This window comes from Balaenoptera physalus, assembly GCF_965194825.1.
Source record: "Balaenoptera physalus genome assembly, chromosome: 2".
Taxonomy (NCBI): Eukaryota; Metazoa; Chordata; class Mammalia; order Artiodactyla; family Balaenopteridae; genus Balaenoptera; species Balaenoptera physalus.
Genome location: NC_138883.1, coordinates 139333574 through 139359581, shown reverse-complemented (window position 1 = coordinate 139359581; position 26008 = coordinate 139333574). Strand labels below are relative to the sequence as shown.

General features: G+C 38.9%; 1 protein-coding gene across 1 annotated transcript in view; it reads right to left on the bottom strand.

Annotated features, from left to right (window-relative positions):
- Positions 1-26008, bottom strand: part of AGBL1 (AGBL carboxypeptidase 1) — a 790601-nt gene that overhangs the window by 298178 nt on the left and 466415 nt on the right. The window contains 2 exon segments of the mRNA XM_082449060.1: positions 13828-14004; positions 18438-18569. Of these exon segments, the coding sequence (XP_082305186.1) occupies positions 13828-14004; positions 18438-18569 (309 nt within the window).

Below are 26008 nucleotides of genomic sequence, written 5' to 3'. Positions count from 1 at the left end.
ATTATATTTCTATTCTGCCTTCCTTCCTATGCTGAGTTGACTGTGCATTCAGCTTAAATGTGCTATATACATGGTTAAATTAAAAAGCCCAAATGGAAATACAACTTCTCACACTGACCATAAGCAAGGAGTCAAGGCCAAGCCAGGTTTTAACTTGGTAAAGATATTTTGTAATATCCAGTTAAACAAATTTTTTTTAAGCACTTAGACCTAGAAATTCTGCTTTGGAACTCTAAACTATTAGTTGAAAATATTGGTGGTGAGTGGGGAAAAGTTTATAGATTAATATCTTCTTCTTAAGAGTTGCATAAAACAGCCAAAATTTTGGAAGCAAACTAAATGTCTAACAATTCTAAGTAAATTGTAGTGTAATAAATGTAATGTTGGAAAAAATGCAGTTGTTAGAAGCATGATGTTTTCAGAGAAATGTGGGAAATTCTTATGACACAATGTTAATTAAAAATAAATAATTCACAAATATATGTACTGATTGATAACAAGTCCATAAATATGTGCATATGATCAAAGTCTAGAAAGAAATATCAAAGTGACAAAAGAAATGGAAGACATAGACACAGGTTCATACATTTATGAGCCATACTACTTTTCTTATTTTGTTCCCCTAAACTTTTCTATAATATGGTTAGAAAAAAAAAAAAAAAAGTATATATAGTTAAATTTGACCCAGGGCTCTTTTCTTCAGTCAAAATAATACCAAACATATAGATTTGCATTAGGAAGTTAGTAGCAATAAGGAAAACTATAATAAGAATTTTGGAGTATATAGAGGAATAAGCATTAGAATCTAAATTAAGCCACAATGAGGATAAGGTCAGTGGTGTTGAAACAGTAATGAATGTATGTTAGAAAGTTTCTCACAAGGTCAATACAGCAATTTCACATTCTTTTCCATTAATGGTCTGATCACAAAATCAAGAACTTCACGAAGGGAATTGGCTCTAGAGTTTATCCATCAAGCCAAACTCTGTTTCTTTAGTTTCTTTTGTAATATCCAAAGTAGTAGTGAGTTCCCTTGCCTATGTATACGATCATTCTTTCTCTCTCACACATGCCCACAAGATGATTCCCCTTCCTACATTTCCTACCTTGAATCCAGTCCAGAAACCCGGGAGTCATCCTAGAGTCTTCCCACTTCTTCACCCCTCACTACCTCATTCAGCCGATTATCAGCTCTGGTCAAGTCCACCTCCTGAATATTTCTTGAATTTGTCTCTCCTGTTTGTTTCCAAGATCTCTGCCCTCCTTCCAGCCATGGACGGTTACAATAGCCTGATTAGTCTCCCTGTCCCCAGTCCCAGTCAGCACGCAGCTGTTAAAGAACAGATATGAGCCCATTACTTCTCTTCTTAAATCATACTGATGGACACCTTTTATCTTTGAAAGTAAACTCCATCTTCCTTAGGATGGCTCAAAAGGCTCTTTTTTACCTGACCACTGCATACTTCTACTACAATTCTCCCTTAAGTGCCTGAAAATCAAGTCATATTACTGAATGGAACACATTTTTCTCAGTACAATTAGACCGAGTTAGAGAAAGCAGAAATATCAGCTTTCTCATTCTAAGCATTATGATAATTTTAATGCAATCGAATATCATATTCACATTTTTAACAGTCATAGTTCATATTTTAATCATATTACATTACGAGTAAGTAAAATCCCTAAATATTTTTTTATAAACTTTCTTGTACTGGAGTGATTTCTTTTGGTTTTAACCAAATGCTGGACTTCCCAATTATCCATGTTAAGTTCCTATTTTGATATTATGCCCAGGATTCCATTTTGCTAAGATCTTTTTAGACACAAATTTTGCCGTGTAACTCAATAACTGCTTGTCCCAGCTTTGTGACACCTGAAAATGTCTTCAAAGTGAGGCAACATGGTATAATTAAAGAACACAGGATTTAGTGTATTCTAATTCTAATTAGAACACAGCCTAAATTCTAATTCCACCACCGACAAGTTATCAAGCACTTGGAATGCCACTTAAATTTTCTTCATCTTTGTTTTCATGTCAGTAGGTTGAGTCTAGCAATATATAAGGGAGATGCCCTCACCTTCCCCTTGAAAACTCTTCCCTGAGACCCATCAGGCTGTTCAAGTCTTTTGAGCATGAGCCACCTGTTCTCCTTACTTGGCTCCTGCAATAAATCTTTCTCTGCTCTCTCTCTCTCTATATAGGTTGGCCAAAATGTTCATTCAGAGTTTTTCCATAAGATGTTCCAAAAAACCTGAACGAACTTTTTGGCCAACCCCAAAAAATAATATATATATATATATATATATATATATATATATATATATATATACACACACATATATATATATGTGTGTGTGTGTGTGTATGTGTACATATACGTATACATATATTTATTATATTTATTACATTTATATATTATATATATTTATGGGAGAGGATAGTTAGGAGGATGACAGTGAAGACAAAGATTAGTTAGTATTTTGTGTCTACTAAGTGCTTTACATACAAATATGCTGAAGAAGGTATAATCATTATCCCCATTTTTCTGATGAGTACACAAAAGGTTAAAAGGAGTAAATAATGTACCCAAAAAACAATCAATACATGATGGAGCTAGTGTATAGAAATGCTAAAGGCCATGTGAATGTAATTATCTTCTTCCTTTTGTCTGAGTCATCCATTGTTAAACAGGCAATTGTTTATTTCCTCAGTCCTCTACGGATGGGAATTAAGGTTGTTTCCATTTTCTCACTATTAACAAGTAGTGATATCCTCGTATGTGGTATCTTTGTGCACTTCTGGAATTAAATTTCTGGAAGTGAAACTTTAGGATCAAAAGTTATGAATATTTTTGTTGAATATTGTCAATTTGTGTTTTATAATGTTTACGATTAAAAATATAAAAAGATTTTCTTGGGAATTGTATAGGACATATCTTAGGTGCCTCCTCAGATTCCATTGGTGACATGAGCTGCTGGACCCTCAGTAGTGAGCAAACTTTGCCTTAAGTGCCCCCAGTTCTGTTTGGGCCCTCACAGCTCCACACCCTTGGGTGGACCAGTTACATTCCTACGAGAACTTCCTTCATTGCTGCTACTATAGAGCCAGGCGCACCAGCCTCACACCCTGAATTTCTGGCTTCTCTCACCATCTCTGGACTTGTATGAGTGGCTGCAAAGGGGGCCAGATGTTTCAACTCTCTGGGCTCACACTTTGACTAATGGGAAACAGGAAGTGGAGCTGTGTGCAGCAGGCAGATAAATCTCTCCTTCTTCGTTCTCCACAACCCCTCTGGGAAATTGTTCTGCACACAGCCTGTCCAGACGCACCCAACATAGCTGAGCAAACCTACCTGTCTGCTTTGACCAGAAATGCAACACTTTGCATTACTTTCCATCTCCTTCCTGGCTCACATTTCTTATCTCCCACTTTCATTTTCTCTCACACTTGGTCTATGGCGGTTTTCTGGCTCTCTGAGATAATAAAGTTTATGAAAGTGTTTTACAAATTATAGATGACTATGCAAAGGGAGGGTATTTTTATTGCTGTGATTTTTGTTGCTTTCAGGAATACTTGGGGGTATACAGAAATTCATTTCATAAAATAATCAAGATTACCCTTATTTACATTCCATCATTCATTATCAGTCTAAAAAGGATTTTGAGATATTTTTGATCTTTCTGATTTGACGTGTACCTTTAGGGAGGTGTAGTAAACTATAAGCTCCATAGAAACACCTGCAGAACATTTCAGGTGCTTCCTGAAGGAAGGCATGCTAGAGAAAGGAGTAGGATATTATACTTGAGTGCTCCAGTGTACTCGGGTTTAGCCTAATGCACACCCCCAGCATGGAATTCCATGGAGATTTAGAAATATGAAATGAGAAAAAAGTAGCATGAAAGGAAACTAGGATGAAAGAAAGGTCAAGCACTCCCTGACCCTACCCTACTTTCAAACAATTATCTTCTACTTTGTCACATAAGTTATCCTCCCCAATTTCACAAAAAATTAACTTGTGGATAATTTATATTCGACTCAACCAAAACTGAAGGAAGGCCTAAATTATCTCCTTCTGTGTTCTCTTATAGCACCCAGTTGTTTTATATTACTCTCTGTTGTTATTACTTACTTAATTAACTTCCTTTCTGGCTGGACTATAAACTCTGGGAGGGTAGGAAGCTGTCAATTCCACTCTCTGTCATATTCTTAGCACCTAACATACTGTCTGGATTTTTTTAAATGTTTATTGAATGATGAATGAAAGAAAGAATGAATGAAGAGTGAAGATGAATTGACCATGTATCTGACTTTGGCTAAGTGTTTTTAGTTTTCTATATATATCCCCAAGTCCCAAACTTCAGCTTAAAACAAAGTAGATACCTAATAAATATGTGTTAACTAATTGATGAAACAATGATAAATTTATATAAAAATATCTAATGCCTACCTTCTGACAACATGGTTCAAAGTATTCTAAAATGTTCTCTTCTCATTTACATTCAGGGAACGCAGAAGGAGAATCACTGCTTAGTTTTATAAATAGAAATTTCTGAGGCTGCTCCATTGAAGTGAAGTCATGGTAGAGAATATCAAAAAAACTGGCTGGAGGAATAGAACCATTACCTGCCCCTCCTAGTCAAGGAGGGTATTGTGGTCTGGGGTCCACTCCATTTTGTAGAGGAGAATACCCTGTGGATAATACTTTCATAGCCTGAACCCTCCCTTCTCAGCACATTTGTAAGGAGATGCTAGTCCGAGGAACTCAATCATGTACCAAGAACCAAAGAAATGCATCTTGGGTTTGGCCAATCCTTTTTCTCTATGTTACAAGCTAAAAACAAACAAACAAACAAACAAACAAAAAACCCCAAAATGAAAACAAAACCAAAAAAAACCCTAGATTAAATGAATCCTTTCTTTGGTTTTATATCTGCTCTCTTAGGGCATCTGGCTTATTGCATTTACATTAATCACATGAAGAGAGTAAGATTTAGAGATAAACTGTCTTTTCTTCTCCCTGGTCCTTTGAAGCCAAATTATTTTTAACGGACAGAGGTCATCAGAGGCTCATTGGATTATCCCACCTGCCAGATTTTGTCCTTATTTTTGATACAATGAACCATTTTCTACAACGGGCATATAAAATTCACTGCTCCCAGGGTTTTAGAAATCCCAGGAAAGGCCCCTGCTGGCAACCTCATTAGCATCTCTGCCTCTAGATTTTTATTTAATTCCTTTTAACATTCTATCATAATGCTGACAGATTTTTTGGAATGGAGGGCTACAGAATGAGGACAATATTTCACTACATCATTAAGCCTGCAGTGGGTTAATAAATGGCTCATAATGTGCTTTGAGATATACAAAGAGGTTAAAAAACAAAAACAAAAACAGAACACTAAGGCAACACTTGTTGAATTATAGTTAATAAGAAAAAGGGGATTGACATGAATGATTCAAATAGAGGTTCATACTAAAATGATACCTTAGCATCTGGATTTCATATTTGTCTCAACAAAGGACTGAAGTTGCATTTCAATGGTAAAGCAGGTGTTTGGGAAATGGTCCTCTTTTCTAAGCCCTAGAATGGGGACGGTTGTTAGAAAATAGAGATGCAGGGGAAAAAACAACAAACTCATCTAGCATTAAAATGTTGGCACCGATCAACAAAAGGTCTCATATTGGGGATTACTTTCACCTTTTAAATCACATCCACATACAGCATCTCTTTCTAGCGCACAAAAATTCTGGGAACTATGTCCTTGCCTACCGGAAAAGTTAGAACTCCCTAACTTTTCCCTTTCTTCACCCCTAATCCTTTCTCACCTCCCTGCCAACCAAGGATGCTCTAAATCAGTGCTTTCCTGGGAACACGGATCACCTGGGGATCCTATTACAATGCAGATCCTGAAGCAATAGGTAGGGCCTGAGACTCTGCATAGATCCCAGGTGTAGCTGAGGCAGCTGCTCCTCAGTCTAAATGATCACCTGTGAGAAGCAGCATCCTGAAAAGATTAGTGTCCTAAGTGCAATCACAGAAGATTTAGACTGAAGTTACTCCAATACACACTTAATGAGATGCATCATTATTCTTGTGCTAATTGATAAGTAGAAGAAATAGCGATTTAGACTCCATTTGCTTTTCACAAAGTCAAGCCAAGCACTTCTAGAGCTGATTTAAGAGCAGACACTGGGAAGCTGTGATGGGCCGTCTGGAGATCTTGGATTCAATAAACTAAAGCATGAGCTCTTAATCTTTTGGGTGGGTTGCCCACCCTTTAAAAATATCTGAAAAACTGTAGCCACTCTCCCCAGAAAAGTGTACACATAGGGAAAAAATTTTGTATATAATTATATCAGTTCCTAGACACTTTTGTTCTACAGGCAATTTAAGAAACTTTAACCTGGTGGTGTCTCAGAAGCTAGAAAAACGAACGAACAAACAAAACCAAAAATGTCTTTAAACTCTCACTGGGATATTAGACATTTATTAAATACAACTTCTGTGGGAGAACTAAGTCAGTTATCTAAAAGTACAGATGAAACACACACACACACACACACACACACACACACATCAAAAAAAAATTTTTAAAGGTGGGGGAGAGGCAGAGAATTTGAGACTTTACAGTAAAAGCCATGGAAAATTCTCCATAGGCCAGAACGAATCAGGAGAAAGAGAACAAAAACAGAAACCACAAAAACTAGTTTCAAAACCATCTCGCCTTTTACCTCTGGGTATCCTGCCTCATCTCTCAGTGACTGAGAATATGAATTTCCAGGGGTGCTTGATGAAATGCAGATTCCTGGGCCATCCCCCAGGTCAAATGGAGACATGGTTCAGAAATCTGCATTATATAAGATCCCTAGGTAGTTCTTACGCACATTAACGTTTGAGAAATACTATTCCTCAGTTTATGTTAATGAAATTAAGATATCCCCAACTCCCATTCAGAGCTCAGAAAGAGTTACATTCCAATATGAGGCTGCCCGTAGAACAGGAAAATGACTTCCAAGAGAATAATGATCCAAAATATATTCTTGAGTTGTGCTTGTGATCAGAATAGGCTTTTAAATTCAGCAATTTTGGAGGAATTTAAATCTGTTTCCTGTCCTGTCCTCCACACCTCACTCTTCCCCTAGAAGCAGGCTCACAAATTCCCCTTCCCTTTCTCTAGAACCTCAGCTATAAATTGACTATTATATAGCTTAGACTGCATATGAAGTTTGATAGAATAAAGGGTAGATAATAGAGGAAAGGTCTAGATAATACAGACAGAAGCTGTTTTGATATAGCTAAATCTATAAATATAGATATATGGATATCAGCCTCAGTAAAAGTCAAAGTCTATCATTCTCAACGCTGGCTTCATAGTAAAGTTAATAAAATCACAGATACCTAAACTCTAACCCCAAAGGTTCTAATTAAGAAGATCTGAATAAGACAATTATAGATAAAAGTTGGAGTCTCAGTGTCTTTATTTAAAATGAAAATAGAAAACAACCATTAAAAATTCTTATATACCATCAATAATGGTACAAACAATAAGTAAGTATGAGTGTTTACTATGAACATAATGATAAATGTTTTACAGGCAATTGCTCATTCAGTCTTAACAGCATCTCCATAGGCAGGGATTGTGAGGAAACCACTACTACAACCAAAATTAATAGAGGTCAGGTCTCAAAGTGATGACTGCTAAGTGCAGAGCTCTCCTTGGAACTCTATGTCTGACACAGACACCCACACTAAACAATAAACCGTACTTCCTGTATAAATCTATGGGGAACCACTGGTAGGTACGTATGTTTGTGCATACATGTGTGATACACACATATAAAATGTGTGTGTGGTCAAAGAATGTGTGTGTAGACCCTGGCAGAAGGGCAATTTTGCAACTTGGGACATTTGAGGAAGAGAAGTGTCCTCAATTAAAGACTGGTCAAGTCCAAAGAGCTGTGTGAGAGCAATAGCTCTCTAAGGGGAAAAGGAGAGATGTCACTAGGAAGTGAAATGAGTGTAGGAAACAATGTAGGAACTTGCCTAATTCAAACTTCAATAGGTTGTTTCACTGAAGACCAGCTCCGCTCACTCCCCCCATTTTCCCTGCTGGTAGGAAGCCTCCACTTCATAGTATTACATTCCTCCAATCCCTCTTTGTTTACTCTGGAAAGGTCAAAAAAGAAACAGGTCAAGTTGGATGAAGGGGTGTGACAAGATGGGATGGATGAACAAAGGCTCCTGACAACTAGCTAATTGGTGCTAAAAGCAGAGCACATTCTCCTTGGAAAAACCACATGCCCAGCAGTGGTTGCAGAAGATTTTTAGGGGTTTCAGAATCATGCCAGGTCACCCTGATCTAGGTAACCCATAAGCCCCATGGATACCCAGCAAAGGCAGCCTATTTCAAACATAATTTACCAGAGACTATGCCCATTTCTCAGTTCTAATTATGCCTTCTTATTATAGTCAAGAAACCCCTTGTTGCAGATGTACTTAGTGGTAGCCAAAAGCAGAAGCTGGGTCTCCTGTTTCCAAAGCCCGGGGCTCCTTTCACCAATGACATTCAACTAGGCAGAAAGCAGGGGCGTGAGGGGTCAGATGTGCCTGTATTCAAATCCTGGTTCTAAAATTTACTAACCGTGTGGCATTGAGTAAGTTATTTAACCTCTCTGCCTAAGTATCCCAATTTGTAAAATAAGGATGATGGTGATGATAAAAACAACTTTGCAGTGTTTTGTCCTGTGGTAGCAAAAAATGGAGTAAGTTTATAGCTGCAAAAGGCTTAACACACAGTAAATACCATAGACATGTTTGTTATTATTGCTTATTTAAGGGCACTGCATGCTATAATACTCAAGCAGCACTAATCAGCATTCATTAATTACGGCATGACTCTCCAATTTGTCTTCCAAAATGTTCCAAGAAAATCTAAACTTCTTAATTTCTTGATCATGAGGTAGAGAGAAAACAAGAGTAGTTATCATTTGTTTGGGGATTCACAGCACAGAAATATGGAGACAGAAATAAAAACCTCCTTTTGGTTCTTGGATCTAAATATTCTGTACTTTCTTGCCTGGACCAGTGTACTAGGTTGACTAGGTCTCCCCAAAATTAGTGTCCTTCCAAGAACTTCATAATTTGACCTTATTCGGAAATAGGATTGTTGGAGATGTAATTAGTTAAGATGAGGTCATACTGGAATAGCGTGGGTCCCAAATGCAATATGAATGGTGTCCTTATAAGAAGAGGAGAGAAGACACAGAGACAGAGGCAGACAAGTGGAGATGGCCATGTGATGACAAAGGGAAGAGATTGGAGTGATGTATCTACAAGCCAGGACACATCAGAAGCTAAGAGAAAGCCCTGGACCAGATTCTCCCCTAGAGCCTTTAGAGAGTATGTGGTGATACCAACACCTTAATGTTGGACTTCTAGCCTCTAGAACCATTACAGAATAATTTTAAGCCACCTAATTTGTGGTAATTTGTATGGTAGCCGTGGGAAACTAATACACTCAATCTCTCTTCTGGCCCACAATAGCAGTAGAGCACCAGTGCAGGAGGCCCTGTACCTAGCTGCAGTCTCTCATTCTGTGTGGGCCGTGTTCCCAAAACAGCTAAGGGGAGCAGAATGTGAATGAGATGGCACCGGGAGGCTTGAAAGCCAAGTTGAGATGATTAAATTTCTTCCATGAATTTGTCCCTATCAAACCATCTTCAATAGCTCAAGTGCTTAGTTCCAACATTTATGCTTTCTAAGTTAAGCCTTTGTGAAATACTGTTATAATTTGTTTTGCAGAAGGATTTTTGGGGAGCTCTCACCATAACAACACCTATGAGTGGTGAGGAAAGCAGAATTGGGCAGAGGAGGAGGTTGAACCTCAGTGCAATTGCAACAGAGGTCCCCACCGACCCTACAGGGAGTTCTGGAGCTGGAATGGCACCCCCTTTGGAGTTTTCCCACCTAGGGCTAGGAGGCCAGGCCATTGTAACCCCACATAGACCAGCCATTGGATGCAGGCTCACACAGAGGAGCCATGGCTTTGGTCAAGGCAGTTTCTGCCAGCTACAAGTAATTTCTGGTGATGGACACAGCTGTGAGCCACTGGGGAAATGAGCACCTCTTCAGGGGGATCTAGGAGGTACATCCCAGCATCTCTCACATGCACAGTGGATGTCTTCTTTTCTAATCATCACCTGTTATTAGAATGTGGCCATGCGAAATTCCACACCAGGACTAGAATCACCTTACTCTGGGAAAGAATCCATTAGATGCCCTCAAATCATGTATATAGTGACAGGCCTAAGAGGTCTCACAGTTGCATTCTTACTCATTTCCCTCTCTCACCTATGCATTTTCCATTTCCACCAATTACAGCAACTCTTAAAAGTCTCCATTTTAGAATGGCTTCTAGTCGTATTTGGACCATGGTGATTTCTTCTCCTTTTTCTAATTATCCATGGACAGAGGAAAATCATCTGACCCTACCCGGAAATCAGCATTCATTTGCTCACTTATCCATTTAGTCATTGGTCAGTCAACACAGATATGTAACACCTATTCTATACTAAAGAAGGCATTGAGTATAAATTGAATGAGGAGATCGTCAAAGGCCTTACACGTCACGATGAGGAGTTGGATTTTCTCTAGACATAATGAGGGTTATGGGCAGTATTTGACTTGAATAGGTTTGGGTTACTGAAAGATCCTTCTGTTGGTGGTGGATGGATTGCTTGAGGGTCCACAATACAAGGCAAGCAGTTGCAGGTAGGGAATATTAACACCCAGTTGAGTCACTCTTCAAACCTCAGCTGAGTCACCCATCTTCTGTCCTTCCTCTAAGACCCTCTTTGCCATCCCATGAGTCAGCAGCACTGTCAAGGAGCATGTCAACAGCCTGCTTGGGTGGGAGCTTTTACATCATCCTCCTAAGCCACAAGCAGCCCATGGGACCCAGTCACATGGCTTTGCATGTGCAAACACACCATGCATGTGACTCCAGGTTGCAAACACTCAACTCAGTGTGAAGTACACATCTGTCCACATAGAGTCTGAAAAATGACTCTAAAAAATGAGCCCGCAAAGGACACATCATTCCATTTTGGCTTTTCCCTTCAACAGCCTCCACAGCTTTGGGCCAGTCCCTAATACGGAAAGTAAATCTCTCAGTGGATGGGACTTCCACATTAAATACAAATTATGGATCAAAGCATATAACCTAGCAGTAGAGACTATATCCCCCAAACAACAAAAGCTGGAGAAGTTTTTTTTTTTTTTTAAATTAGCCAACTATAGACTGGAAAACAGAAGGGAAAATGTCATATTAATAATTATTATTTGAAGGTGATAGCTTATATCCTTTAATGCAGTTCCAACATAAATGTCAGTGTAAGAAATGATATTTCATTTCAGTACTAACAGATCAGGTACTTAGTGTGATGGGAGAAATGATTGGAACTACGTTAAAGCCGCGTTAACCAGAGAAACTGCAAAAATGTTTATATTCTTATGAAGGCAGGAAGGAATGCCCCTTGTGGGTATATTTAAGTATCTTCCATCTTTTGTATAAATGGTAATGATAAACAAAAAATGGAAAGATGACCTTAGAATAATAACCTCAGGACCCAACTGGGACTCAGCTTCTCAATGTACAAAAATCATTTGCAGTATGTTCAGGATGGAAACTTCTATACTGCTTTATAGCTCATAGACTTCATTATATACCTCAAACAAAAATCACCAAAACACCCAACTCTGGGCTGGTTTCATTTCCCCAGGGTGCCCCTCCACTCACCCATATATAAAATTACTCACCATCCTCTTGGTCACTGTCTGCAATTCTGCTCAGTTACTTGACAATGTTTGTAAGGACAGAAAAACAAAGGAAAGGGGAAAACCTATCCATTCAGAGAGGTGTTTCATATAGAGAATAGGATTTTTAAAACAAAACCAGATCTGGCACTGTTAGGGCTTTTCTCTAGTCAGTTCCTTCTCCATTCTTCCTTATAGAGACCCCATGCAAAGGCCATGTGGAAAATTTCCCAGGGCAAATGCTGAGCCCATATCTGAAAGCTGTCCCACTGGACAAGCCTCTTTCACTGTCATTTCCAACAGCCAGTATGTATGTTGCATGGAAGACGAAGAGTTGGTGAGGTCCTGAACCTATGAATCATTTAGTTTTCAAACAACAGCTTCAAGGGCCTTGGAGTGTCTGGTTGACTTACTGTGAATGGCATTGATACTTATGTGACTAGAAGCTGTTAGCCTGAATTGGTGCTTGGAGAAACAAAGTCAATGAAAGTCACAAATCCAATAAATCTGTGAGGGATGTGTGGAGTTGTCTTCAAGAAGCATACAGCTAGAGAGGCACAAGTCTATACCCATAAGGTCTTAGAGTCACAATATTCCAGGCTTATTTTTTTTCCAGTCCTATGGGTTTTGAATGTCAAGAGAATGAACAGATTCCTGATGATATAACCTCCAATTATATTTGTATATGTATTTACTTTTGGCCTTTACAAAAATTTTGTCTAGTAGGAAGGAGACGAATCCTTATTAATATCTGCGTTTGATATATGAAATGTATAGGTTCAATAGAGGTAAGCAGTTTGCAGCATGCTTGGTAAGTGGAAGAGTGAGGTCTTTGGATGCCTAATCCCATGTCTCTCCAACAAGCTCACTCTTCTTATTCTGCATTGGATTAATGTGGATAAATAAGGATTAATTCAGTCTAATAGTTTATTAATTCAGTAATAAAAACAATTCTTTCAATCCACTGTGTAGACAAACTAACTGGCTATTTAACAGAATTAATAGGTCAAAATGGGTGGTTCAGTAACCCTGTGTTGAAAAATCTCTTTGACCAGGTGGGAAGTTAGAGAATGTTCATCACCTGTCACTCCCTGGACTGCCTTTGATAGTTAACAGATTTCCGCAAGCACCAGATTATGGCGATGCCAAGCACTTCCTAGCAGTTCCAAGAAAGTATCAAAGCCAACACAATGAGCTTTAAGGCTGGTGAGGTCCAGGTATTATTCTTGAGGTTGAACAGAAGTCACCAACGAGTAGTCTTTCAGCTTGCCTAATGAATTTAAAAGAGTCTATTACCCTGGCACTGTCACAATGTCCCTTATTTATGCTCCTCTAGTGGGGGAGTGGGACGAGAAGCTAGAACAGCCCACTGTAAGAGCATTCAGCTGCTCATACAGCTAACATAGCTGTAGAAAGAATACGATTTATATGAGCCATTTCCCTCAATGTTAGAACTCGAGTCCTAGCCCCACTCATCTTGGGGAGACCCACGTCATGCACACGCTTCTGTTTGCGCTGGCGATAGCAGGATAACAGAGAGCTGCTAATTTAGATAAGCACAGAAGACAGAGAAACACAATCCACGTACGTGTTGACAGTATCTACATGCTGACCTATGTCTTTTTTATGATGCATAGGGGACTGGTCCCAGTTGTTGCAAAATGAAAGAAAATGTTCTCATGCATAAAACAGGGCCAGGGAGAGGTTCCATAAAAGCTGGGGGTGCCTGTCTGAGGGAGGCTCCCCTGCCACTTGCTGGCGAGGGCAGATGATTGAGAAACCAAATCAGCAGGCATGCACAAATTGCTTCCAGGATCAACGCAGATTGTGCTGCCAGGGAAGACAATCATTGAACTAGTTCTTCAGCAAGATCAGGGAGCTGGGTCAGACTCTACCTGGAGACGTCTTCCTCTTTCAGGCTAGAGAGCAGGAACAAGAGGTGTGTGATAGCTCCGCATCACAGTGTACTGCTGCCAGACAGAAAGCAAGGATATTCCGCAGCCTCACATACCTGATAGGGGCCCTGGTTGCAGCCACAGTAGCTGCTCTCCATGGTGTAGCTTCTGGACACCCCCATCTCTCTCCACACCACTACCCGTGCTGTGGAGGCTCGGGATTTCTCCACGAGGAAGCTGCAGCTGCTTAAGGTGAATGCTGGTGCTAGTTTATCAAGGATTTTGGGAAGAGTCTACAATTAAAAAAAATCAAATTATGATGAGTTGCCGGTGATTTGGGCTATGCATCATAAAAAACAACTTCTCAGTATGTATTAAGCATCTCAATACATTAAACACTTAATATGTGCAACTATAAATCTTCTATCTATCCTGAGTAATGGACACCAATTTTTTTAATAATTTGAAAGATGAGGAAACTGAGGCTTAGAAAAGTTAGAAAGAAATAGTTCAAGTCCAACTACAAAGTGACTGGAATGGGATCCAAATGCCAATATGGCCAACTCCAAAGAGTATGATCTTTCAACCCCATCTTCCTGCATCACGGTGGACCAAGGTTGCAACGTACATTCAGCCTCATACATTGCTGAGTTGAGTCTCATGGAAAGCCACAGACTTCACAGGGAACTGAAATTTAGAGAGTAGCTCCATCCAGCCTCACTGTTTTCTAGCTGAACTTTCCTTATCTCAGACATACGGGCCATTGATGAATCTTGAGCAGGAGCCCATATAACGTTCATTTGTTTCCTGAGAGACTGGAACTGCCAAAATGAACATTTCAGTCTCATTCTCTGATCCATAAATCTGAAGCTGGACCAATTATAAAACTTCTAAAAATCCATACTCTCTGGATTCATATATACCATCTTTTCCTAGGGTAGAAAAGCTTTATGTGAGATCACTTAATTTCCATTTAGAAGGCATCAGTAGACCCTTGCCACTCTCCGATTGACAGAGAGGGGACTTCTAGTCATTGGACCTTTCCATCCCCCAAAGATGATGTCTCAGAGTTGAAAGTACACCAAGTCTTTGGGACAGCTGAAATACTACACTTAGCTCAGAACTTTTGTGACATGAACAAGAAGGGTTCTCTCACTTCAGTGTTGACAGAATCTCCAAAAACTAGAGCATAATAGAAAATTATATACATTAGATAAGAAATAGTATAGCATTGGGTCTTTGGACAAATTATAGTGACAAGATGCAGAAGCAGAACAAATTGATGAGAACATAAATTAAGGAATTATTGTTAAGGAAATGCAGTTTTGTTCATTTCTAGAACATAGAGCAAATCTTTTAATATTGTATCTCTGGCTCTTATTGTCATGTTTAACATAACCATTAACTATATTAATATAAGGATGAATATAATTATTATATGATATATGATATAAATATATATTAATGTAATTATTAACATAACCTACTATGATCTCTAAGTTCTTACATAGCCTCCAGACCTAAAGCATCATAATTTTAAGGGAAATGAAATGCTAATGTTATCCTCAGAGTTTCTCCAATTGCCTCCTAATTGATTTTATCTATCCACTCTTGTCCCTCTCTCCCTGCGATTCCTCACCCCATTTTTCTCCTTCAGAGTACTCATCACAATTACAGTTAAATTATTGTGTATGTAATTTGTTGTTTATTTTCTATCTCCTCTGCAGCCTAGAAGTTTGTGTCTTGTTCACAGGAAAATCTCTGCACATGAAACTATGCTGCTTGTAGAGGCATAGTTCATAACTATTCACTGAAATAAATGGACTCTGTTAGTCCAGGCCTTTAGAGGACTGCTTAAACAGACATAAATATAATACGTATATATAAGTATATATATATATTTAGTTGCTATATATATATATATATAATATGATCAAGAATACATGAATGTAATTATAATTTATCAATGTTTTACCTTGTTGCAAAAACTTAACCTGACATCATTTAAATGATCTTTGCTTTCTTAACTTAGGTGAACCTTGTTTTCTTAGCTAGTACAGCCCCTCTCCAAATAACCACATACTCAAATTAATGGCGTGCATCTTGGAGAGCTCTATGAGCTATGATCCCTTCACTGGAGCCTGGAGGATGTGAGATTTACAAAGTGCAGTGGCAGTACCCTCTTACACCTCCATAGCGGCAATTTATCCATTCATTAAATAATGGGCTCCAAACTATCTCATTTACAGTAAAGTCCTCATTGCATTTCCCTTTTGATTTCACACAAATAGATCTATGTCAGAGTGAGCAATGAAGATGATGATAGCTGTGATAACTGGAGGTTGTTTGTTTGTTACGTTCTCTTTTGTAAATGAATAGGAAATTGATGAACTCTACATATGAATTGATCCACTGGAGACCTGCTTCAATGTTTCCTGGAGTTGCCCAGTTTGGGTGGGGCAAGAAGTCTTGGGACATTCAACTCTTCCCCTGACACTTGCTCTGTACCTTAAACTTAATTTCAGTTTCCCAAACATTAAGATTATAATAGATATCTTTTCACTGAATGCTTACTATGTATTTTGCATGCATTAATTCATTTAATCATCACAAGTCTTTGGGGTAAGCTTTATTATTATCTATGAATATTGTTAACTTTCTTTTGGAAAAAGAGAGCTAAAACTCATGGTGACTCTATATTTAAGATTGGATAGTATAGATTCTTTTAGTTTAAGATATACCACTCATAAGAGATAATTTTATATAGGTCAGCATGACCTGCCCAGATGAATGTTTTAATTTATTAAACTAGTTTCCTAAGTAAGATAAAGCAGTTAAGCTTCTTGAGGTTTATCGCCAGTACTCTAGCTGAGCCTTAGTGTAAATAGAACATTGAGGATAAGCTGTTGGTTCTGCTTTAATAGCCTTGGGGGAACTCTACTGATCAGTAGCAGTCATGCTTCTAGTAGACATGAATGAAGAGGGTGAAAAAAAATTCAGGACACAGGGGAAGTAATTCCAGGTGAAATAGTAGTTTGGTGGGTTTTTACCTCTTTTATTACTCACTAACCCTGTAAATGAAGGTATTTCACACACAGTAAATTCATGTATCCAGAATAATAAGGGACTTAGAAGAGGTTGGTACATTGTAACTGTGATATCATGATTTGTAGTAAGAAATATATATTGGTTCTTCACCCCCAGTTCTGACATGAGATTCCTAAAACATTCGCAAATTCCTATGTGATAAAACTGGTAGGAGAATCTTTCGTTCTAATAAGGCGACTCTGGGTGGGCTCCTGAATGATTCCTGAATCAGGGCTTATCATCACTTCTCTAGGAAAGAGAGAGAGGGTTTGGAAATGGAGTTGATAAATGATCATGCCCATGTGAGGAAGCTTCCATAAGATCCAAATAGTATGGGACTCAGGGAGCTTGCTGGTTGATGAACACATCCATACACTGAGTAGTAATGCACCCTACCCCCAACTCCACAGGTACAGAAGCTCTGGACCCTTCCATATCTACATATATCTTTATCTGGCTGTTCATCTGTATCCTTTATCACATCGTTTAATAAATTGGTAAATGTAAGGAAGTGTTCCCTTGAGTACCGTGAGCTGTTCTAGCAAATAATCGAACCCAACAGGGAGGAAATCATGGGAACCTCTGATTTGTAGCCAAGTCAGACAGAAGTTGTGGGTAACCTGAGAACCTACTACTCGCAGTTGGCATCTGAAATGGGGGAATGTCTCCTGGGACTGAGCCCTTAACCTGAGGGATCTGGTGTTATCTCTAGGTAGATAGTGTCAGAACTGAGTTAAATTGTAAGATATCCAGCTGGTGTCACAGAATTGCTTGGAGGAGGGAAAAATCCAAATATTTGGTCCCCAGAAGTGTCATAAATGAAGTGTTCTATGTAAAAGTAAAAGAGAAAGACACAGGAGGAGAACTAGGTTTTTCCAACACAATAATTTTTCTCCTTTTCCTATATAAATTTGAAACACAGGCCAGTTTTTATTTTGTGGTTGGATAACTTGGCCTCTTCTACCTCTTCCTAATATCCAGTAAGCAACAGCCTGTTTACTTTATCCTGACAGGAAGAAGTCCTTCCTTCCTTACCTCTCCTTAATCTCCTCTTGGGTTCAGTGTGGGGATAGTTGAGCTCCAACTACTGGAACCCAGAAAAAATAGAATTAGGTTCAGCAGGTCACTGTTCTACTTTTTATAGTACGCTCAAGCAGAGGAATGTGGATGGTCTAATGCCTTAAATTTTTTTCATCCCTTCATATTTATTTAAGATCCTTTCCAATTCAGCATCATTTTGCTCCTTCCATAAATATAATACCTAACAGGGGCGATATTTTCACTATCCTCGTTTTACAGGTGAAGAATGGGGGTTCAGAGAGGGAGTGTTAATGGCTCATAGTCACACAGTTAATAATTATAAAGTTAGGTATTAAGATGAGGTTTCCTGTCTCCAATTCTCATGTCCTATGCACTGTATCATATCATATAGAAAAAAAAAAAAATTCAGAGTAACCAGGCAAGAAGCCATTATTCATCAAAAACGTGGAGAGTTTACACATGCCTTCAACCTGCTTGTACTATAATCCTATAGTTAAGATAATCAAAATGCCTATTTAGGAAAATAATGGTTGAGGCATGTCTCAAAGGCAAGCATATGGACACAAAATATCTGGTGTCATCCACCATAATGACTTACCCTGTAGCTGACATCTTCCAAGAGATTGGATGTGCCCACCGTGGACCCTGCCTGCCACAAAGTCTCTTTGATGCTACAACCGTAAAGGAACACATTCCTTTTTTGAGAGTGACCATGGAAATCACAGAAGACCTACAATGGCCAAACAAAGGAGAAACTAAATCTATTGGTTTCTTACATGTTTAAAATGTCAATTTTCTTAGGTAGATACTGTTTACTTAGCAGAACCAGGCACACGAGGACCACTGGTGACTTTAGCAAGAGTTCTGTTGGTAGAATTATCAGGAAGGAAGGTAGATTGGAAGGTGCTTAGGGTTGAACAGGATAAAAGGAAATATGAGTCACATGTAGCTCTTCTGACAAGTTTGCTTGTGACAGGGGAGGACACAGGGCCAAAACTGGAAGAAGAAATAAGAAATAGGCTTTAATAGTTCTTCCGTACAGACAGACTCCAATTAATAAATACAGGAGAAATGAAGTAAATAGAAAATCACCATTAGAACGCCATTGTAATAATTGTTGCTGGTAAGATCCACTGATGGGTGCCAAAATTAGTGAGAAAGATTTGTGGAGAAAAAGGATTATTTGCATAGTGTCAGAATATCTCCACCAAGGTGTTGTTAATTGCAAAAGGAAAAATAGTAACTTTACAATGGAGAAACCCAGCAGATATCACCCTTAACCAAGTGATCAAGGTAAACATCACCAGTAACAGACACATTGACAAAATTCATATTGAAGAAAAGTAAAAATATGACCAATATTTTTAAAATCATCATGGTCATGAAAGGCAAAGAATGTCTGAGGGACTCTCATAGAGGAGAAACTAAGAAAACATGAAATCTAAATACAATGGGGATCATGGATTAGATTCTGAAACAAATAAAAAAACATTGGTGGAAAAGCTAGTAAAATCCACATGAAGTCTGTAGTATCATTTATACTATTGCTCTAATATTATTTTTCAGCTTTGATAATTGTACCATAATTGTGCAAAACATTAGCATTAGGGCAAACTGGATGAAGTATATATGGGTACTCTGTACTATTTTTGGAACTTTTCTAAAATTGTTTCATAAAAATGAAACAAGTATGCATCATAATATTTAGTTAAAATCCGGAATGCAAAGTTGGGTTGTTTCAACATCAAAAATAATTCAATGTGATTCACTCCATTTACAGACTAAAGAAAGAACTAATATGATAATCATAATAGATGTATAAAAACGTTTGATAAAATTCAATAGACATAAAGGATTAAAAAATAATACACAATCTTGGGACTTCCCTGGTGGTGAAGTGGTTAAGAATCCACCTGCCAATGCAGGGGAAATGGGTTTGATCCCTGGTCCGGGAAGATCCCGCATGTCGTGAAGCAACTAAGTCCATGCGCCACAACTACTGAGCCCATGTGCCGCAACTACTGAAGTCCGCGCACCTAGAGCCCGTGCTCCACAACAAGAGAAGCCACCGCAGTAAGAAGCCCGTGCACTGCAACAAAGAGTAGCTCCCACTCACCACAACCAGAGAAAGCCTGTGTGCAGCAACGAAGGCCCAATGCAGCCAAAGAAAAATAAATAAATTAATTAAAAAAATAACTCTTTAAAAAAAGAACTAAAAATAAATGAAAATATTTAAAAACTAGATGTATTTCATTTAAGAATTTCTTTTGATCCAAAGACACCAGGAAGAATGTGAAAAGGCAAACCAAAGAGTTAACATATGTGCAGTACATATATCCAACAAATGATTCATAGAGAGAATGTATACATACATCAATAAGAAAAAAAGAAGCAACTCAATTTTTAAATGGGCAAAAAACTTGAATCGATATTTCACAAAAGAGAAGTTCCAAATGGCTATTAAGCAAATGAAAATGTACTCAACCTCATCAATATCAAGGAAATATAACTTAAACACCACAGTGAGATGCCCCTGCATCTAATGGGTTATCAGGACTCCTAACATCATGAAAAGACGATACCAAACGTTGGCTGGGATATGGAGCCAGTGAAACTCTTGAACCCAGCTTGTGGGACTATATCTATACCACTACTGTAGAAAACAATTTTGGAGCGTCTTCTAAAGCTGCATATACACATATTCTAGAACCTGCCCAACAGAAATGCATATACTGGGCACCAGAAGATATCAAGAATATACATAGCAACACTATTTTTAGTAGCTTAAATCTGTAAACAGTAGAATTGATTAATAAATTGTAGTATAATCATTCAACAGAATACTGTCCAGCATTAAGAATGAAAGAACAAGCTAGATACAGAAGAGTACATCCATATGATTTCCTTGATATGACATTCAAAAACAGGCAAAACTAATGCAGTGATAGAAATTAGGATAATGTCTATGTTTGGGGGAAGGGGGACATTACATTATGGTCTGATGTCTGGGTTGCCCGTGGTGTTCTGTCTCTCGATTTGGTTGATGGTTACATGGCGTGTTCATTTCGTGAGAATTTATCAAGCTGTAGAGGTGTGATCTGTGTACTTAAAATTAATATATGATACATACACATTTGAGTGTTTCAAAGAGATAGAAGTCCTGGTATTTCCTCACATTTGTTCCTTAGTCTGTAGAAATGTAGTCTTTATGTAGTTAGTTAAGCACACAGGGTAGGTAACTGAAGGTGTCTGTCAAATTTGCTAATGATACAGAATTGAGGACAACTGATAGCAGAGTAAACAAGTAAGAGCAGAAATTACAAGGGCCAAAAAGAGCAGAATTCTTGGAAACAGACAAACTTAAATTGGAGTACGCAGCTCCTACAATTAGATTCTAACAGTGGCGAAAGTAAAAGTGACATTTAGCTAAGAAGTAGGTTTTGAATGAGAGATTTGGAGGTTTTAGATGACAGTTTGCTCAGAATGACTCAGTAGCCATGGATGTCAAAACTAATCAGAAATTGCTTCTGGAGAAGTAAAATGGTCATACATAAGGAGAACCATCAGTCCAATGCACCTCATACTGGTCAATTTATATCTCATATAGTGTTTTTTAATTCTGAGTGTGGCCTTTTAAAACAAGCTAGGGTACCTCAGTAGAGAGGAATCTGAAGGCCAAGGAAATGGGAATGTTTATAAACACAGATCGCCTAAAGATACTGGAGATGCTTATCCTAGAAAAAAAGAAGGCTCAGTGGGGTCTTGATAGCAGCCCTCCAAATTTACAAATTTTCCCATTTGAAACATGAATAAATATATTTGCTATCATTTCAAAGAGCAGAGGAAGGCAAAAGGAAGGAGAATATGTACCATGGACGTAGATTCCAGCTCCATATTAAATTCAGTTGTTGAATATTTATTACCAGCAAGAAATAACTTTCGATGATTATAACTGTCTTGCAATGCTGTGTCACACTTTTAAAAGTTTCCGTTCTCTGGAAACACGTCAGCAAAAGCCAAATAAATTGCTGTCAACGATGTTGTTGGTTGAGAAGTTAGATGAGATGATGGCTGAGGCTACTTTCTGGTAACTGATGAAGTCCTATAGTTCACTGATTGAATAGGAAGCCATTGACAGCAGGAATGTCCCGGGACACGCAAGGTGCATGCATGGAGCCATAAATAAACACATATGTGTAAGAACAATTAAAAAGGGTAAATAGGTAGGTGGTCTGCCCGGTCATAATGGGAGAAGATGAAAACTCTTGAATAGCTGGTTAGAACTGATAGTCGTGTTGCTTGGGCTATGTAAGCAGGGAAGAATTCAGCGATGTCAAGACTAATTTCTGGAATCAAGGTGGTTGCCAGACAAACATCTGTGAGATGAAAGTTTTAAGAACTAAAGGAATTGAAACTGTTCTCCATAAATTTACCTTCTTTTCCTCCCCCTCTCTCTTAATTGTCAATAATAGAATGCTACCATTTTATTGGGTGGGTGGGGAGATTTTTAAATTACATTGCAAATTTCCTGTTAGCAGAAAAGTATTTTTAAGTATTTTTTTTCTCTTCAAAAAAAAAAAAAAAGTTTTTTTTTGGTGGGGGGAATCCTTAGTTCATAGTTTCAAGTTAAAAGTCTTATGAGAAAATAAATCTCTCTAGAATCTAGAGCTGTGGGTGTTCAAGCCAAAATGTCATACAGAGTTGGGAGGAGGGAGTTGGTCCAATGACAAGACAAATAATGAAAAAGCAGAGCAGAAACAGTGAATGAGAAGAAGAAGTTGTTTTGTAAAGGGTGAGATAACTAAATGTGCAGAGAAAAGCAGAAAACAGAAAATGTGGCCACAGAAGGAGAAAAATGCGAGATGGACAGAAGAAGTGTCTGGGGTTTTGGTGTTTTCCAGTTCTGGTTAGAATTTATTCAAATTTTTTCCTTCAAAATTTCCACCTTGGGTTACTTTAGCAGGTTTCTGTTATGTGCAACAAAAATATACCCTAGGCCAGTGCTTCTCCATCCTGTCTGTGCATTAGAATCTCCTGAGATTTTAAAAATATCAATCCCTAGAGCCCACCTCCAGAGATTTTGATTTAATTGGTCTGCAGTGACACCAGGGTGATGGGATTTTTTAAAGTTTTCCAGGTGATTCTAAATGTGCAGCCAGGGTTGAAACCCACTGTATGGGTCTAGAGTCTAGAGCAGTGGATCTGACATGTTATCAAGCATCAGAATAACCTGGAGGACTTGTTAAATCACAGACTGTGGGCCACTCCCCAGCAATTCTGTGATGCAAGCAAGTCTGGGTGAGGTCCAGGAATGTGCATTTCAAACAATCCCAGGTGATGCTGATGCCCCTGGGCCCGGGACCATGCATTGAAAGCCTCTAAAGGAACCAATCAAATCATTGTTTGAGGTTTAATCCTCTACCATCATGAATTTTCCACCAACCTTTATCTCTCATGCCTCAGTTTCTCTCTGTGAATAAACACCCACATTCTTATGAAAAGTGTGCAAACAAATTAAGACTGTGTCTTAGCAACAGATTCCTAAATAAAGCCAGAAGCTATAGGCCTACGTGGTGACAGGTGCTCCTTAGCTACCAAATGCAACTGGAAAAAAAGATTTGATTGTTTTCTGACTCTTAACAGATTCTGAAAGCTGAGGTAAACAACAAATTATAGACATCCCCACCTTTGGGAATGAGCCCTAGGAGTTCTAGTGGCCTCTGAAAATTCAAAATAAAGGAGGTATTGTTCTACTTGTTGCTCAAATGACATCCATAAAAATAAATGCCTGTTAGTTATAAGAAACATGTGTTCCTCTAAATTGCAGGGGGCAATTACAAGACAAATTATCAAGGTATTTCAGTTGAGGAAGCTTTTTCTTTCCTATGGATGACTTTACACTTGTCTACTTCCTTTCGGTAAAATTCTGTAATAGGAAGTGTGCCCAGTCATGGCACTCTAACGCCCATGGGTTAATCTTGCTTATTCATCAACTGAGTCAACAAATATTCGCTGGGTGCCTGTGGTGTGGCAGGAGAAATTAAAATTTTAATATAAGGCAGTACTGCCCTCGATAACAATGACAAGAACAACAGTAGTTAATTTATTGAAGACTTAACGATGCTTCAGATACTGTGCTAAACACTTAATATAGATTATCTCATGATGAAGTAGGTGCTATAATTATCCCCCGTTTTGCAGCTGAGAAAACTTAATAGCAAAAAAAATAAATAAGTAACTTGCCTAGGCTTGCTTAAGTTTGCACTGCTATTAAGTATGTGAGCAAGTAATTGAACCTGAGTTTGCTCTCATCCAGACTCCATGTTTTAAAACACTTTTCAGGTCTATGTTGCCTCTTCCAGGAGCTGTTTTGTTGGGACGATCCCACCAGTGAATAGGTGGTCATATTGCAGTGAGAGGAGAGAGACACACAGGGTTCTCTGGGAACCCAGATAAGGACACGCTGCACAACTCGTGGGGCATCATTCACACTGCGCTCTAAGGAGTGGCACCCCTGAAGGTGTATGATGTGGTGGTCCTGGGGTTCTCTAGGGGGTGATGCCTAAGGTGAGTCCTGCTGAGTGAGGGCTGTCCAAGCAAATGGAAAATGAGGAAGAAAGGACTATGGGTGTGAAGAATTGCTATAATTCAGAATAAGACTACAGAGTGAAGGAGAGTGGACCTTAGGTGTAGGCAGAAGTGGACGGTGGTCACATCATTAATGCACGTGCATACCATTCCAGGATGTCTGCACATTTTCCCGAAAGTGGTGAAGGAACCATCAAAGTATTGGAGCCAAGAGGACCAGCCTGATCAGTTCACCAGAACAGGAGTGTTAAGAATGGATTGCAAGGACTGAGACCAGGCAAGAGAGACGACAAGGGCCTAGTTTAAATCAGCAAATGTAAGTATGGAGAGAAAGGACTTTTGGTGAGAGAGTAAGGAAGTAAAATCTATAGGAATTGGAGACTAAATGGATTTAGGGGCTCAGTGAGGAAGAGGTTAGGAATAATACCTAGATTTCCGGATTAAGTGAATAGACAATATGATACGCTTTTCCCCAAGGCAAGGAACATGGGAAGAGATTTGTTCAGTTAAGTTTTGTTTTGTTTGAGCTGGAGTGGTTAGTTTTGAACTTGTTCACCCTGAGCTAAACTGATTCCCCCGTGTCTCACTTTCTTCATCAGCAAGGTATATAGTGTGGATTGGATTACGATTTTGAAATCAGGCTCTCACGCATCTCCCTAGTGCCTTGCCCAGTGAATTACTGTCTGAGTTAAATTGCAGGGTTAATTTAATTCACGCAAACATGAGTTCCATCATTTCTTGCTCAGCAAAGAGACCGTTCAGGGCCACATTACTATGCTACTCACATGCCTTCACCATCTTTCCCCTCCATTCTTTGGTCCCATCCTGGTTCCTCTGTAAGCTAATTGGGCACCTTGTTCAAGAGGTTACCCACCCCCATCTCAAACACACCTCCCCTAGCCATTCGCCAGCTCCTGCAGCTCACCTATCCCTGATTGTTTACTGCTCTGCTTTGCCAGCTTTAAGCTGCTGTGTTTTCCATTCCTGACATCTGGGTCTTGTTTCTGCTTCCCGGCAGCAAGACCTCTGCATTATTTATTCCATCGCCACAAGAAAATGAAGGCGAGGCTGGAGCTCAAAGGAGGCTAATTCTGGGGAATGTGATGGAAACCCAAAACAGCAATGCTTCCAATTAAACCAACCAAGTCTCACTAAAGCCCTGGAGATGCCAGCCTGTGCACAATATTTTGCAGGCAACATTCAGCCCAAGCTATTGAGTAGAGTAAACCTTTCTATGAGGGAAATGCTACTGGTGGCATGTTCAATTATCCAAGAACCCTGTTTGCAAGACCACATTCCCCAGTCCTTTTACTGACAGTCATGCTCTCTTCTTAGCAAGTGTTTCATCTGAGTTATCAGCAACATCAGTCATGGCTGAGGCTAACCACAGAGGGCGTGTGCAGCACTTATCCCTATAACTACCTGAAGAAGATTTGATGCTGCTTTCCCTTTCCTAAAGTGAGAGACTTTCACTTAAATTGCGTCGTTGTGGGCCAAAGTTCCAACATGGCCTTAGAAAAGCAGCCTTTACTTACAAATCAGTTTTGTCCCCCTCCAATGTCTAATTTGGGGTGAAATTTT